Source organism: Leptonychotes weddellii, chromosome 9 (assembly GCF_054177405.1).
Source record: "Leptonychotes weddellii isolate Sample4059 chromosome 9, ASM5417740v2, whole genome shotgun sequence".
NCBI lineage: Eukaryota > Metazoa > Chordata > Mammalia > Carnivora > Phocidae > Leptonychotes > Leptonychotes weddellii.
This window is the reverse complement of record NC_138377.1, coordinates 66,247,194-66,263,698: the sequence shown is the minus strand read 5'-3', so window position 1 is coordinate 66,263,698 and position 16,505 is coordinate 66,247,194. Positions and strand designations below refer to the sequence as shown.

Below are 16,505 nucleotides of genomic sequence, written 5' to 3'. Positions count from 1 at the left end.
TTCTAATTTTTCTCTTTTCCCCTTTGCCAGACTCTCTGATCAGTCCTTGGCCTGTTGCCTGACCCCTTTTGTTCTCCCTAATCTTGTCCCCCTTCCTCCATCTTTTCCTCTTGCCCCTTACACAGGGCGAAGGAAAACTGGCAAAATTATCCTACCAAGTGCAAAGGGAAGCAGATCCTGGAAGCTGGAGAGTTGGGGCAAACCAATCAATAAATAAAATCCCCTGCCTTATCCAAACAACTGAGGCAAAGTAAGGGTTTCAGCTTGAGTTGTGAAGGTGGTAGTTTCAACTCTTTAATTTTTGTATGGAAACCTAAACCTTTACTCTTTCTCCCCTTTGGCCTAGACAGTAGGGTGGTATTTGACTTTCACACAGCACTCAGGCCGGCTTCTGGAGAACTCAGGATAATGGCCTTAAAGAGCAAACTAGGATAATTATAATGACAGGAAAACACAAGAGCACAGAGCAGTGCAAGTCGTGGTTTGGAAACATCTCACTCCAGAATAATGAGAAGTGAGGAGTCCTGGCTAAGAATTCAAATGAGCTCCTGGCCTCCCACCCCATCCCCTGAGCCCAGCCTCTGGTCCGGGGCTGGACAGGCCTGTGCTGATCCGCATTCTGTCCACAGTCCGCTTTAAACCATGCATTTTATTCCCAAACATTTGCATTTCTACAGCAGCAGGGGCATAATTCTCTATCCAGAAGTTCAAACTGCAGAGATTCCAGCACCTTAACAAAGCAGCGAATGCTGTTCCCATAACCAAGGCCTCACTGAGAAACAGAGGCGCCAGAGGCCTAGGGGAACTTGTTCCCGGATCTCTGTCCCCATCTCGTGGTGCTTCCCATCTCCAACACCACTTTTTCTTCCAAAAATCATCCTGGGCACTCCACCTAACTAAAATGGTGTCCCCCAAGCCTCAAAAACAAACACGTCCTCTTCCCAGCTCAAACTTCTGACTTCTGGACCAGAACACAAACTTTACAATCAAGATCATTTTTTTTTTAAGATTTTATTTATTTATTTGAAAGAGAGCGAAAGCGAGAGAGAGCACAGAGGGAGAGGGAGAAGCAGACGCGGCAGAGCAGAGAGCCTGACATGGGGCTCGATCCCAGCACCCTGGGATCATGACCTGAGCTGAAGGCAGGTGCTTAACTGACTGAGCCGCCCAGGCGCAGACCATGTGCATGGCTTTGCTACAGTTACAATCTACACAAGGGCCTTTCACTCCTCGGCTTAGAACCGTCTTCCCGCACCGCCCCCACATCCCCCACAGGCCCCAGGGCCTCCCCAGTGTGCTGGAGTAAAAGTCACGGTCTTCACTGGTCTCAGAGGCTTTCTATGATCTGGCCTCTGGTCCCTCTCCGATCCCACCGTCCGGCACCTGCCCCAGCCACACTGGACTCCTGGCTGTCCCTCCAACATGCAGGCATCTGTCTGCTTTAGGGCTTTCACAGCACTGTTCTATTTGGACACTTCTTCGCCAGACAAGCACAAGTTCACTTTCTCATCTTCAAGTCTTTGTCCCTACTTTAAATGTCCCTATTTAAAAATCACTGCCTACCAACCTCCCTCTTGTTCTACCTTTGTCCTTAGCAGTTATCACTTCAAGCAAAGGGTATATTAATTTTTTACTGTCTTTCTCCTGATGGAATGTAAGCTCCACGAAGGTAGGGATTTTTGTCTCTTTTATTCACTGATCTATCCCAAGCACCTCAGCACATAGTGGATGCTCGAGAAATATTTGAATCCTGAAAAAAAAAAAGGACTGTTCATCTCAGTTTTCCAAACTTCCCACCCACAAGTAGTGATGCTTCTACTCCTCGGTGTCTCGGGTCTTCTGAGGGCCATATGGCAAGCTCACTAGAGCCCCCAGAGCAGTACCAACTCGGGCTCTCCATACACCTATAACTACCGCAAGGAGCAGGCCATGCAAGGTCAAGGCCTAAGGCAGAATGAAGCAACCACCACCACCAACGGCATTTTCAAATTTGGACAGTGTTTAAGTTTTGCCGATCTCAATGAAGTAGGGAGGAAAAGAGTGAAGGATGAAAGGGGTTAGGTGCCTTCACCAGGTAAGGCCAGGTGGCCCTGCTCAGCACCTGGCACTGAGGGGCCCAGAGGAGTGAATCACTGCAGAATAGCTGAGCTGGGGTGGTGTTGGGCATCATGACTGGGATGATTCATCCGCTTCCCTGGCTCCTCCATCTCCTCCAAAAGATAAGCAGGAAGTCCTGATGACAAGAAATCATACAAAACAATATTCTAGGCTATTCCCTCTGTATCTCAGGTTAGAGAAAAAGCTATTCTTACGGCCACAGTGATTGGCTCTTCCCAGAATCATGAACCAGAGATGTATATAGGAGAAAAATGGCAGTTCTCCCTGAAATTCATTTGCGGTTGACACCTGGGTCAGGTGCTTTAGTAGTCAAATCATGTGGCCAGAGGCCAAATCCAGTCTTTGAGTGTGAGGAGTGAAGTTTCCTCATTGCTGAACCTGTTTAGGCAGATACTCTAGCTCCCTAGGTATCCACTTATTTGGGACATGTAGGTGGAAAGGCACGTATACTTGATTCATTTCCTGATCCCCGACTGCTCCCTGGCCCGCCCCAAACAGAAGCAACATAGCTCAGGCCAGCTCTTAAGGAGTTAAAAGGCAAGTGATCTGAGGCCAGTGACAAGTAAGAGCATCCTGAGCCCCGGACTCAGTGAGGAGGTGCAGCCTGTGGCGGGACCTGGGTCGGGAGAGAGGCCAGAGAAGGGACGGGGTCTGATGCAGGTGAGTGATATGACAGACAAAGGAGGAGGGGATAAGGACACACATAGGGGAGAGAGGAGAGTGATGCCGGGGGATGGAGGCACAAACTGGGGACACGGGGGACAAGGGTGGTATCATGGAGGGGATGAGACACAGAGCAGGGGATAAGGACACAGGGGGAATCGGGCTCAAGGGAGAAGAGATAGAACAAAGAATAGGAGGCAAGAAGGACAGAATGAGGGAAGACGGGCATACGGGGTGAAGGGGATGGGGGTCACAGTGGGTGAGGAGGGCACACAGAGCGGGAAGAGGGGATGAGACAAAGGGGGAGGGAGGAAGGAGACCTAGGGGAGGGTAACGGTGATGAGATAAAAGGACACATACAGAAAGACTAATTTCTCACCCCCTGCTGTCTGTCCCCAGCAACCCCAGCCCTCCATCCTCACTGCTCCCCTGCTAGAGAGGGTCGCAGCCAGAGCAGGATCCTGCCCCCTACTGCTGTTCCTGCTGCTGGGGCTGTGGGTGGCTGAGGTCCCCGTCAGGGCCAAGCCCAGCAACGTGACCCAGGCTCAGTGGTTTGAAATTCAGCACGTGCAGCCCAGGCCCCAGCGATGCAACATGGCGATGGGCAAGGTCAACAAGTACACAAGACACTGCAAACCCTTCAACACCTTCCTGCATCAATCCTTCCCCAGGGTGGCCGCCACCTGTCAGACCCGCAGCATAGCCTGCAAGAAGGGCCAAAGAAACTGCCACCAGAGCAAAGAGCCTGTCTCCCTGAGCACATGTGAGCTCACCTCAAAGAAATACCCAGGCTGCAAGTACAAAGAGAAGCGACAGGTCGCTTCTTACATTGTGGCCTGTGACCCTCCTGAGAAAGGGGACTCTAGGAAATTCAAGCTGGTTCCCGTGCACTTGGACAAAATCCTGTAGGTTTTCGGACTTCCTCCCTCTCGTTCTGTGCCTGACTTCCCTGTCCGGACCCCTGGGCCAGTCCTCGTATGGCCCACAGGTTATCTTCCTCCTGTGTCTTAGGGCCCCTCCTAGCTCAACCTCTTCTGAAAGGGCTGAGCTCCAGAAGAGATGGTCGGTCCTTCCTCTTTCTGTGGCTGTTTTCCCAGGAGCTTATCCCCAAGGGAGGGGCTGAGCAAGCTAGGGGTGTGGGTTCTTCCCCGGTCTGTGCCTGGGACATCTCTCCCCTGCCCCATCTTCACAGCAGCCTGACAAGAGGAGGAAATGAAAGGACAAGAGGGGCATGAGATTTATGGACAGAGCTGTTCCTGTTCCCGAGCTAGGAACCTTCCCTGGCTAACATGGTAGTGATATGACCTGTGTGAGGAGAGGCAGCTGGAAAGAAAGAAAATGAGGTACCACTCCATATTTATATAGCACTTTAGGTTTTTCATGGTGTTGCCACATGAGTCCCTTGGGAGATGGACTTGAGAAGGATTGTGGGCCTTCTTTGGGGGAGGAAATGGAGCTTTCAGAAAGAGTAATTAATTAAAGAGCTTGTCAAATTGGTGAGTAGCAGAACCTGGGCTTGAACCTAGGTCTCCTTATTCTAAATACAGTGCACTTTGTTCTTGTCCCTTGGGTAAGAAAGGAGAGAGCTCTGCAGGGACAAGAGAACTGGGTAAGAGTTCACCCATGAAGATATGTACCCTGAGAGCTTTTAGGAGCCAGTTACCCTGTGCCGGCTGCAATCAAGGTCACCAGCTCTCTAGCCAAGAGCTGTTTATGAGGTGCTCCAGGGATCTAATTCATTCTCTCTCTGCCTCTCTAACTGGCCTCCCCCTTCTCTAGCCCACTGCTCTTCCCACCTGGGCCCAGGGCCTGGCTCTGGCTAGATCCCTTTGGCCTGAAGACATAGGGTCAGGGGAGTGTCCCAGCTTCATCCCCCTGCTCCAGGATCACATTTCCCTTGACCTCAAGGGACTTCCGTGGCCCAGAGCCTGCTGGTCGCAAACAGGCTGGTGGGAGCTGCCAGAGCTTCCTTCCTCTGATAATGATCTGTCCTGCCTCGGTGTTTCCCTGGCTCCACACTCTGGCAGTCTGCCCAGGCCCGAGGGCTTGAGATGTGGAAATGCCATCTCCCTGTCCCCCTGGGCTGCAGACACCATTGCTCCATCTCTAGTGAGCAGAACTGGAGAAGCTACGGCTTTACCTTGGCTCTGTTTTGAGGTGCACACGCCCCGCCCCACCCCCATTGCCTGCAGCCCTGACCATCACCAGCCTGTTCTTTCTTTCCTTTATTTCAGTCCCAGACAAACTGCACGATGCCCCATGCCTGCCCTACTTCACTGCCCAGCTACCTTGTTAGACCTTCCCTTCCCAGCTGGGGCGTCTCTTCTCTTCCTGTCCCTCCCCGACACCGCCAGTGCTCCTTTACTCCTTACCAGAGTCAGAGTCAGCTTTGGAGCCAGATAAAATTGGGTGTAAATTTTGGTTGGCTCGGTCTTCCTGGCTATGTGACCTCAAGCAAACTAAGGCACCTCTCTGCAGCTGTGTTTCCATACAGCGAAATGGGAGTACTCCCACCTACCCAACGGGATTGCAGGAAGATTTAGAAATGGTATTTAGGTAGCCTTAATCAGCCCTCAGCACTGGTAGGCATTCAATAATGATCACTGGAAGTAGCAAATAGCAGTCCAGCCATATTCACCTTGGCAAGCATGCAGATGAAGGCAAATACCCCACTCAGTTTTCCTTGAGGGCTTTCTCCTGCTAGAGAGATGTTCTTGAGTAGGCTAGAGGACAAGTCTGCAAGCAAAGTCCTGCTAGCTGGGCTGGGTGGTTTGAGAGGAGGAGAGAAGCTAGGGAAGGGATGGTCAAAGAAAGAGCAGAACATTGAACAATTCAAGCAGAGTATGGGACCAATACATTGATGAGTCTTGGAAGTAGAGATGCACTAAATACACATTGTAGCCAAATGCCAAATGACTGAGTGTAAATCTATATATCCTATGGTCATTATACTCTACATTTATCACTTCAACAGATGGTTTTGACTGAGATGCATAGAAAAGAAGATACTTAGGGGTATTGATTTTTTCCCTTTATTCTTTTTTTCATAACTCTTTATATATTCATATAAACATAAATTGTATAAATTGGTATTTATCACATATAAATATAAATTATATATATTGATTTTTTTCTTATGGATATTATGGTTTTGAAGACATCCTCCTCACAAAACTTTGAAGTGGCTAAAATGATACTTTTAATGCATCCTCTCAAAATGAGAAGAATTTCCAAATAAAACTTTTTCTTGAAAGATTCATGACCTAGGGGCACCCGGGTGGCTCAGTCGTTAAGCGTCTGCGTTTGGCTCAGGTCATGATCCCAGGGTCCGGGATCGAGCCCCACATCGGGCTCCCTGCTCCGCAGGAAGCCTGCTTCTCCCTCTCCCACTCTCTCTGCTTGTGTTCCAGCTCTCACTGTGTCTCTCTGTCAAATAACTAAATAAAATCTTAAAAAAAGATAAAAAAAAGAAAGATTCATGACCTAAATAGTATTAAATAACTAAAAATTCAGCATAATTCAAAAGTAATCTGTGGTGGTGGAGTTCAGAATAGTGGTATCTTGGGGAGCACTAACTGGGAAGAGGTAAGCTGGAAATGTTCTTTCTCGGTCTGGATATGTTTACTGTGTTGGAAAACCCATTTTGCTGTATGCTTAAGATTTGCGTACCTGACTGTATGTAAGTTATACCTCAACAAAAAAATCCTCCTGAATGTATAGTTCTTAAGAATTATTTTATTTAGGGGCATCTGGGTGGCTCAGTCATTAAGCATCTGCCTTCGGCTCAGGTCATGATCCTGGGATCCTGGGATCGAGCCCCGCTTCGGGCTCCCTGCTCCGCGGGAAGCCTGCTTCTCCCTCTCCCACTCCCCCTGCTTGTGTTCCCTCTCTTGCTGTGTCTCTCTCTGTTAAATAAATAAAATCTTAAAAAAAAAAAAAAGAATTATTTTATTTAACATGATAAATGCTAATACATGAATCAAATCTATAACAATTATGATATCATGGAATCATAGGTAGAATTAAGATATAATCTAATTTCTGTTGTTATGCCTTATACTATGTTTTGAATTTAATAGTACTTATACTATTTATTAAATTGTTATAAATACTTTTGGCTCAAAAAGTATATAAGCTTCTTTTTAAAGTTATCCAACTAATATACTATCTCTTATTAAATATTAACTGTCAGCTAATTTTCCTATTTCATGTGAAAATTCTTCATTGCTTTGTGTATAAGTTTTGACAACCATTATTACAGCTTTTCTTTTCCTTTTTTTTTTAAGATTTTATTTATTTATTTGAGATAGAGACAGAGTGAGAGGGAGAGAGAACATGAGCAGGGTGAGGGGTAGAGGGAGAAGCAGACTCCCCAGTGAGCAGGGAGGCCAACGCGGGGCTTGATCCCGGCACTCCGGGATCATGACCTGAGCCAAAGGCAGACGCTTAACCGACTGAGCCATCCAGACGCCCTATAGCATTTTTCTTAAAATAATAAATGTGCATTTATACTTCTACTGACTGATAGAATTTCGACATTTAAAAAAGTTCATAAGGAAAATTTCACTCCCAAGTTACATCTAGAATGCTCACTAATATTTGAAAGTGATTCAGATATTAACAATGAATCCAAATGACTTGCATTGTTCTCATTACTGATGCTTCAACTGCTTGACAGTCACCCATTCCTTCACATGACCTTGATCACAGCCAAGTTGACAGATGCCAAGAATAATGTTGAAATAAGCATTTGGTTATTCAGCTTTCCAAAGGTCAAATGTGAGGTCCAAAGTGAATAACAGGTTTGGGCCAATTACCAAGGCTGACTGAAGCTTGATGCATTCCTACCTAAAACTTGAAGGATGGGAAAAGGAGGCTGATTAGTTATTAAACACTTCTGTTTCTGGGGGTGGGAGTTTGGAGAGGGGAGGAAGGTGTGCAGGGGAACGTTACCCAGCCTTGTGTAGGTGTCTTTAAAGAAAATTGTTTCAGGGGTGCCTGGGTGGCTCAGTTGGTTAAGCGACTGCCTTTGGCTCAGGTCATGATCCTGGAGTCCCGGGATCGAGTCCCACATCGGGCTCCCTGCTGGGCAGGGAGTCTGCTTCTCCCTCTGACCTTCCCCCCCTCATGCTCTCTCTCTCTCTAATAAATAAATAAATAAATAAATAAATCTTAAAAAAAAAAAAAGAAGAAAATTGTTTCAACCTGGACCTAAGGAGCAGAGATGGAGTCCAGTATGGGGCTCCTGGGTGGCTTAGTCAGTTAAGCATCTGACTCTCGATTTCTGCTCAGGTCATGATCTCAGGGTCGTGAGATGGAGCCCCATGTCAGGCTCCGTGGTCCACGCTGGGCGTGGAGACTGCTTAAGATTCTCTCTCTCCCTCTGCCCCCCAACCCGTTCACCCATGCACACTCTCCCTAAAAAAAAGAAAAGAAAGAAAAGAAATGGAATCCAGTAGAGAAAGTAACCCAAGAACTGGTGCTAGAGCTCACTCACTTTCCTACAAGTGAGAACTGAGGTATATTAGGTAGGAGAATCTTTTACATGACCCTGGTTTCCCAAAGTCTCCATACTCTGAAGTAAATGACCCATAGACACTATGAAGAAGGCCAACTGAGTCAATGTGAGGAGAAGTGCCCTGATCTCAAGGGGAGAATGTGAGAAGAGGAAATGCCCTTGAGATGAAGACCCTTCTCCACACATTGATTCATAGTGTCAATGGCCTTCTTCATAGTATCCATGGCTCTAGGGGATAACCCCAGTGCTATGGCAGCAGAAAACATACCGATAGCAATAACATCCAGGGAGCCTTTCCTTTGAGAGAGCCTTGGCCCATTCTTATGCTCCTGCATGACTGAGCTTCCAAAAGTACTTTGAAGACTTTAGATTCTCTCTTTTAAAGGTCTCCACCTACCCTTATCCCACCATGGAAGGTAGAAAGAAGAGCAGGTACAACTCTTGCCAGGATGTTTACCTGTGCAGGACTCCAAATCAGTCAGCCTGGGAGCATCCATGAAGCCACAGAAGCATGAGAAAACATTACTAATGGGGCCTTGTAGAAAGCCCATAGTTCCCAAGAGGGGAGGTAAAGAAAGATGTTTACGCATAAAGGAAATACACATTATGATGGAAAATCCTTATCTATGTAAAGGTAAGCTACTTCATAGGAGTATTAGATAGATTAAATGTGACGATATATTTAAAGCACTTAGTACAGTGGCTGGCCTGTAGGAAAAGTTCAAGAGGTGTTATCATTTATATTTATTGCTGTGGTGTCAAATGTTGGGGGACCAAACCTGTGATGGATGGAACAGGCCTGACTTCCGTGACAGAAAAACAAAGGATTTAAACAGAGGCCAAACTCCTCCTTAGCCTCCCTTTGCCAAAAGTAGTCCCTAGCCAAGAGTGGATAAAGTAAGGCTCAAAAAGGACAATATGCATTATCTCTCTAGGTAAAGTAACTTGGAGTGGGGTGTGGTAGGGGACAATGCTTCAGTTGGAGCGAATAAAAGGGGGGTGCTAAATTGAGTATTTCTGTTAAGACTACTTAAAGGTTGTTTTTTTGTTTTCCCAACTCTACCTTCCATGAATCAAAAGATATAAAAAGAAGGCAGAGGATTTAGGGCCACTAACTTCTGAGGGTGTCCTCCACGCCAGCTCCTCTCCAAAGGGTTCAAGTATCACAGCAATTAATGGCGAGAGAGCTCTAGTGACATTTCCAACTGCTCCTCCTGACACTGAAATCAGTCCTCAGGTGAGCTTACTATGCCCTGGCCTCCAGCATGGACTCTCATGTTCTTCCCACTCCCAGATTCAGCTCTCTTTACTACTTGGTCTTCCATCACTCAAAAGTGCCCCCTGTGCCCGTGGCTCCTGGTCCTTCCCTGCTCTCCAACAGACTGCTTGCAGTGGGAAAGCACCATAGCTGTCACTTTCAATGGTCTTCACGTAGAAACTTACCTGAGCTTACACATTTAAAGCATAAACCGACCTGGTGTAAATTAGTACAAACTCCTGCTCGGGCCGTGGCATTTAGCACAAAACAGATCTACACGTCTGTAAAGCTTTAGGCTCTTTCGGCAGATATGCATAAAATTAAAATGTTACAAGAGATTGTGTCCACTGACCTCAGAGATCATCTAATCCAGCCTTCCCCATTTTGCAAATGAATAAAATAAAACCCAGAGTACTTAAACACCTTGTCCAAGATCACATGACTAGTTTAAGTAAGTACTCAGGCTTCTTGAACCAGTCCAGTGATGTTTCCAAACTGGCATTCTGATTAATTGTCTCAGATGGATCTCAGACATTTTCCAAGGTTAAATTCACTATCCATGGACTGGCAAATCAATCTGCAAATGGGCAGATTCCCAGACTTGAGACAAAATCATGTTCATTCAAAATAAGGTTTAGTGTCCGTAATCCCGACATGTTTACATTTCTGCCTCTCACCCATGGAGCACATCCCCTTCACCTGAATGTTCATATTGTGTCGGTGAAGATGGGGACAAAACAGCACCCAAGGACTCGGTTATGAACTAGTCAAGCATATCCTTAGGCCGTACCACTGGCTGTTGGAGACATGAATAAGGGCATGCAGCAAGAACAAAGGTGTTCACTTTCCATCTGCTATTTGGGGCCAGGCTGAAAACATTTGGCAGACCTCCAGGTGGGCCTGAGACATCCCGAAACATTTTATCTTTGGTAAGGGTCACTATTCTTTACCTTCAAAGTTGATGCATCCAGGGCTGGGTTTTCGTGGTCAACTAGACACAGAGCGATGTGTCTCAGACTACTCAAAGTTAGTAATGGCAGAGGGGAATTCATTAAAACACCTGAAGTCATGCCCAGCAAGCATGAGCCCTCTCTGAAGCCTCCTTCTTTCACTTAACTAATATTTTTAGAATAGCCATGTGCAAAGATGTTTTATATGTTATCTTAAAATTTCATTTGCGGGTAATAACAGATCAAAGCTAATTTCCTGGTTTGGATGGCTGTGCCGTGCTGATGTAGGCAAGGGAACTTGTAATTAGGAGATACTCACTTTAGTATTAAGGGGTAACGGAGCATCATGTCTGTAACCTAGTCTCAAATAGTTCAGAAATGTTAATAATTGGGGAATCTGGTCAAAGCATACAGGGGAGCTCTGTGTACTCTTTCTGAAACTTACATATAAATTTGAAATTACTTCAAAGCAAAAATATTTTAAATTGTAAAATAAATACCCTGTAATGTATTTGAATTTTTCAATATACTCCAACATATCATTTTATTTTATGTAAAAATAATATTTTAAATTACTTCCTCTTCCCCCAAAATAATTTCAGGAAAATTGGGAAAGAAGACATCTATCTTGTGTCTTTGTACACCACTCACATATTTGTATTCAGTCAAAGGTAGGAGTACACTGGTCTTGGTGGGGTTTTCCTTAAGTTGCTCTCTGTGGGTCTGAGTCTCTGACCAGTATTTCTCTTCAAGAACTGGGTGAGAAAGATAAGATAGTTATGGGGGGGCAAGGGCAGTAAGAAGGTCCTTCGCGTGCTTAAAAAAGAGAGAGAGAGAAAACAGACATAAAGCATTTAGAACAGTGACTGGAACATAGAAACCCCTCAGTAAATATTAGCTATGATCATTTTTATCACTGTTGTTTTTGTCACCGCTGGGAGGTCCAAATGCTGCACACAGGCCTGTAGTAAGTCAAAGACCATAAAACGCATGTGAGGGGAGCCCCCTGCCTCAGCTCTGGTTAGGCTGAAGATTACATGCTGTGTTTCCTGAGAACAGATCCTATAGCCAGGAACAAGGGAGACAGTCCACCTGCTGAGGCAAGATCATGGTGGGACTGGGCTCCCTGAGAAGGCCCCGAAGAGCTACACAGTAAAGAGGAAATGGACCTGGCAGGAGACAGGGTCAGCCACTGGGAACAGAGTGAGGCTTTTTAGAAGGAGTATGGCAATGAATTCCTTGTAATAGAACTCTAAGGCTCAGAGTTCAGAAACCAGGATCCAAGATATGTCATGGCCATGGGTCTTCAGAGCCAAGCACCCCCTCTTGGACGAGAATCTCTCTTGGAGAGATTCCCTGTTGGAAGCTTCTTAACCAACTGAGCCACCCAGGCGCCCTGTTATGTGAGACCAACCCAGCTCCCCCAGCCTTGGTGGTTAACTTCATCGCCAAGATCCTGGATCCCAGCAAAGAGATGAAGAAGGATATTCAGAAGAGCGGGGCACGGTAGGCTTGTTTTCCTCCAGAGCTGCTCAAGAGCAGGATGCTGCTGCCCTGAAGTCTCTTCACCCTTCTTGTTGGCTTTTGGGCTTTTCCAGCCTGAGCCCGCCTCTACCCAGTTTCTTAGACGTTCACTTGGTTTGCACTATTCTGTTCCTTTCTTCGCTCTCTGTCTCTCTCAGGGATATCATTATATGTACTCAGGACATCACTGGGGAGCTAAACAGTCACAATGTCGGTCTCATTTTTGAATCAGCATTGCAGCAAGGTTGCACGGCGGGAGCGGGTCAAGGGCCAGGATGGCGGGGATCCCTGTCAGGAGTAAGTGCTCCTTCCTGTCACCTGTCCTGGCTCCAGGGGGTCCACCGCGGATGTGTCAAGCGGTTTGGCAGAAAGTTAGCTGAAAAGCTACGTGGAGCCCTGTCAGCAGCCACTTGCCTCCAGCAGCTAATGTTCTACCGTCATCGGGCTTGCCTCTGGGTGGATTCTATTCCAAGCCTTCTGCACCCCAGCTGGTCTCCACCTTGGTGCCTGCGGGCAGCAGCAGCTCCTCTCACACCCCGTCACAAGGAACTTATCAGAGCACGTCGCTTCCAGTTCTGTAGTCACCGCTGGACCTCGTACACAAGTTCCATGAACGGATCCTACCACTGCCCTCTGCTGAGGGACCGGGAACTGCTTCTGGACGATCTCACTCAGGACCCAAGCAAAGGATCAGAAAATGCACAGCCCCGTGTCCCCCTTAGCCACTCCTGGTCACTGGTAGTGGCCCCGGCCCCTCCTGCACCACCCCGCTCCTCCAGAACCCCCTTCTTCCTGAAGAGTCTGCCTCTTACCCACCAGGAGTCCATTCGCAGGGGGAAGCCTGATGACCCATACTGAGGGTGGCACTTGTAGGTCAAGGACTGCCCTCTATCCTCATGCTGCTGCTGTCCTTCCCACCGGTGACCCAGACAGACTTTTCTACCTACCCTTCCTCGGGTATCCGGAAAACACTGGTCTTTAGGGGATCATTGCGGATTCTCTGCTTTTCCTCTTCTGAGCTACCTTCAGGGTCTAACCGTGGAGCCTCTTACGTCCTAGTCTGGCTGCGAGCACTTGGATGTTTCTTCTTGTTTCATAGAGTCTTAGTGCCAGGGAGCATTTTAGAAGTTATGCAACTTTATGCATCCTTGTGTTAGAAATGACGAGGATTCTGAGAGGCAACACAGGCACTGAGTGTCCCCTCTGGGCTAGCGAAGGGGGAAGACCCGATTCCTGTCCGAGTTTTCCAACCAGCTGGGAAGACTGGACACACATGTGAGAATCAAATAACAAAACAAGGTAGCACACGATTAAGGACTCAAATGAGTGGTACCAGGAAGCAATGCTGAAGGACGTTAGGTTTAGGAGGGATTAGCCTAGGGTGGACTTGACCGGCAGTGTTCACACATGTGATCAAGCTGAGCTCTGAAAAATGACTAACATTTGAGGGAGGGCTCTCAGGGAAGAAAAACAAAACAAAACAGAAGTACAGTTGAAAAGAGCAAAACATGCCCAAGAGACAAAAGGGAGACCAATCTGTTAGAATAGAATTTGGTGACCAGGTGACTCTTAGCCAATAAGGTAACTTCAATAAACGGGAAAGCAGTGTGGCAGAAAGGAACAACATAACTTTGGAGCCAGACCTACCTCATTTTCAATCTCACTTACTAAATCTGTGACCTTAACCTCGCCAAGCCTCAGTTTTCTTTTCTGTAAAATGGGGGTAATAACATGGACCACATAATTGCTTTGTAGATAATGTTATATATAAAGCACAATGCCTTGGCACACAGTAAACACTCTTCAAAAGATTTATTTATTTAAGAGAGACAGAGAGTGTGCATACACTCATGAGTGGGGGGGGGCAGAGGGAGAGAGAGAGAGAGAATCTCAAGCAGACTTCCCACTGAGCGCAGAGCCTGACACAGGGCTCATCCCGGGACCCCAAGATCATGACCTGAGCTGAAATCAAGAGTCGGATGCTTAACCGACTTCTTTGGGAGGGTGCCAGCTAGTGCTTACAGAAAAAAATATTTGATACACAAGGCCAATATCAAGTCCAGGAGTTCTGATGTTCCCAGTAGGGCAAATTAAATTAAAAACTTCTCAGGTTTTCTCATCTGTATCTCATATCTCATAAGCTTCTTGTATATTTTATTTCAGTTAGCTGTATATTAGTTGTCTTAAATTAGTTGTCTTAAAAATAATGTGTAAATTTCAATATCCTATGTAGAAACAGAAGAAAGTATTTACACAGATAAAAAACAAAAACAAAAACAAACCCACCCAGGTGCCCCAGTAAATACTTCTTTATATGATAGCTAGAATTCTTTTTTTTTTTTAAAGATTTTATTTATTTATTTGAGAGAGAGAGACACAGCGCGAGAGGGAACACAAGCAGGGGGAGCAGGAGAGGGAGAAGCAGGCTTCCCGCGGAGCAGGGAGCCCGATGCGGGGCTCCATCCCAGGACGCTGGGATCAGGACGCTGGGATCAGGATCCGAGCCGAAGGCAGACGCTTAACGACTGAGCCACCCAGGCGCCCCGATAGCTAGAATTCTTAACAAATTACCTATCACCGTGCCAAGCAGACCTTCACGGAATGGTGGTTAGTGGTATCCCTTGGCACGGCCTGTGCTGACTGGACCCATAAGTAGGGCCGTATTTAGTACCACCATACCATGCTAGACACCTTAACACTTCATCACATTGAATATATTTAATATACATATTCCTCATTCAGTATCATTCTTGCAGAAATGTATCTGAAATGATATTTAATGATTTACTTCTGAAATTGACTACAGTACTTTGCAATTGGTACCACTCCTTCTGCAACCGTAGTACTTGAGAATTCCTATAAAATGAGAAAATCTCACCTAAGATTGCTTTGCAATGTAGTAAATTTTCATGAGTGCCAAATTTCAAAATAAATGAAGTCAACTTTGTTACTGTGGTAACAGGTAAGTACATATTTTACAGTTGATTTGAAGTTGACTTTTCCTTTATCGGAGCCTATATTGTTTTCTTCCCAGTCTCCGGTAGCATAGGCCCTTGAAAACTTCCCAAACCCTAGACATTGAGCTTCTAGTGCTTAATGGATAACAGGGCCCTGAGACTGTGGCAGTTGGGAAGAGTTATGACGAATGACTAGGATCAAACACATAATCGAAAGAACCCCTTTCCCAGGCCTGCCTGAGTGGGGTTGGCCAGCTGCAGGCTCAGCACTTACCTGAGGGAAAGCATGTTTGCAACTTAATTGGATTCAGGGCTTGCAAAGTCTGTGGTCAATCATCTTGGTCAGCACGAATGTTCATGCCAGCCCTTGGCTCCCGCCGCCATCCCCACCGTCACTCCAAAGCCTGGAGGCTTGGGTCTGCAACTGTTAATGAATAATCCCTTGGTGATCCTCCCAACCCCATGGGAGAGGTTCAGCTGAGGGCCTGCAAAAGAGAAATGACTTCCTGGATAAATATATATATATATATATATATATATATTTTTTTTTTTTTTTTTGCTCCCTGGGGCCCAAGTCAGCTGTTGGCTGGATAATGTTCTCCTGGGCTCAAAAATCAATGTTTTGTGAGCTTTGTGGGGAGGAGAGCATGAAGAGATCCCTGCTGTGGAAAAGGTGAGCTGTGTTGGTGAACCAGGCTCCACCCTGGTGGCAGAGGGACAAACATCTCAGCAGTTTCCCCTCTGGCAACGCAGATCCTGGGAGACTCAGGGATTTGTGCTTCTTTGAGGAGCATTTTATCTCAAGGCAGTGAAGTCACGCAAATCCCAGAGGTTGAGATGCTGGGTGGGGTCCAACACAGCCACACGGACCCGAGAAGCTGTAGCCCAGAGCAAGTGCCCCAACTGCAGTCACTTGCTTCGTCCCTTGACAACTGTTGCAATATCCCCTTACTGCCGGTATTACAACTTACTAAATATATACGTAGGGGCACCTGGATGGTACTGTCGGTTGGGCGTCCGACTCTTGGTTTCGGCTCAGGTTGTAATCTCAGGGTGGTGAGACTGAGCCCTGCGTGGGGCTCTGCACTGGGTGTGGAGTCTGCCTGGGACTCTCTCCGCCCCACCTCTCAAATAAATAAATAAATCTTTAAAAGATATCTATATCTATCTATATATATAAATTTATAAAGATATATATATCTATATATATAAATCTTTATATAGATATATAAATAAATATTTATATAGATATATAAAATAGTTATAGAGATATATAAATAGGGTGCCTGGGTGGCTCAGTTGGTTAAGCGACTGCCTTCGGCTCAGGTCATGATCCTGGAGTCCCAGGATCGAGTCCCGCATCGGGCTCCCTGCTCGGCGGGGAGTCTGCTTCTCTCTCTGAACCTCCCTCCTCTCATGCTCTCTATCTCTTTCTCTCTCTCAAATAAATAAATAAAAAAAAAATCTTTAAAAATAAAAAAAAGAGATATATAAATAAATCTTTAAAAGATATATGT

The 16,505-nt window shown here is 46.3% G+C and overlaps 2 protein-coding genes across 6 annotated transcripts in view; one reads left to right on the top strand and one right to left on the bottom strand.

Annotated features, from left to right (window-relative positions):
* The window catches only part of RNASE13 (ribonuclease A family member 13 (inactive)), a 38,099-nt gene that overhangs the window by 7,332 nt on the left and 14,262 nt on the right, over positions 1–16,505 (bottom strand). For 4 of the 5 annotated variants that reach the window (XM_031025997.2, XM_081830799.1, XM_081830805.1 and 1 more), the window contains exon 2: positions 15,263–15,473. The exons of the other annotated variant lie outside the window; for it this stretch is intronic. The gene's annotated coding sequence lies outside the window, so the exon portion shown is untranslated. The remainder of the gene's footprint in view (positions 1–15,262; positions 15,474–16,505) is intronic. 5 annotated transcript variants of the gene reach the window in all.
* Positions 2,573–6,038, top strand: LOC102731947 (ribonuclease 7). The gene is made up of 2 exons (XM_006731389.3): positions 2,573–2,778; positions 3,181–6,038. The coding sequence occupies exons 1-2, from the start codon at positions 2,773–2,775 to the stop codon at positions 3,688–3,690; spliced, it is 516 nt and encodes a 171-aa protein (XP_006731452.2). The 5' UTR covers positions 2,573–2,772; the 3' UTR covers positions 3,691–6,038.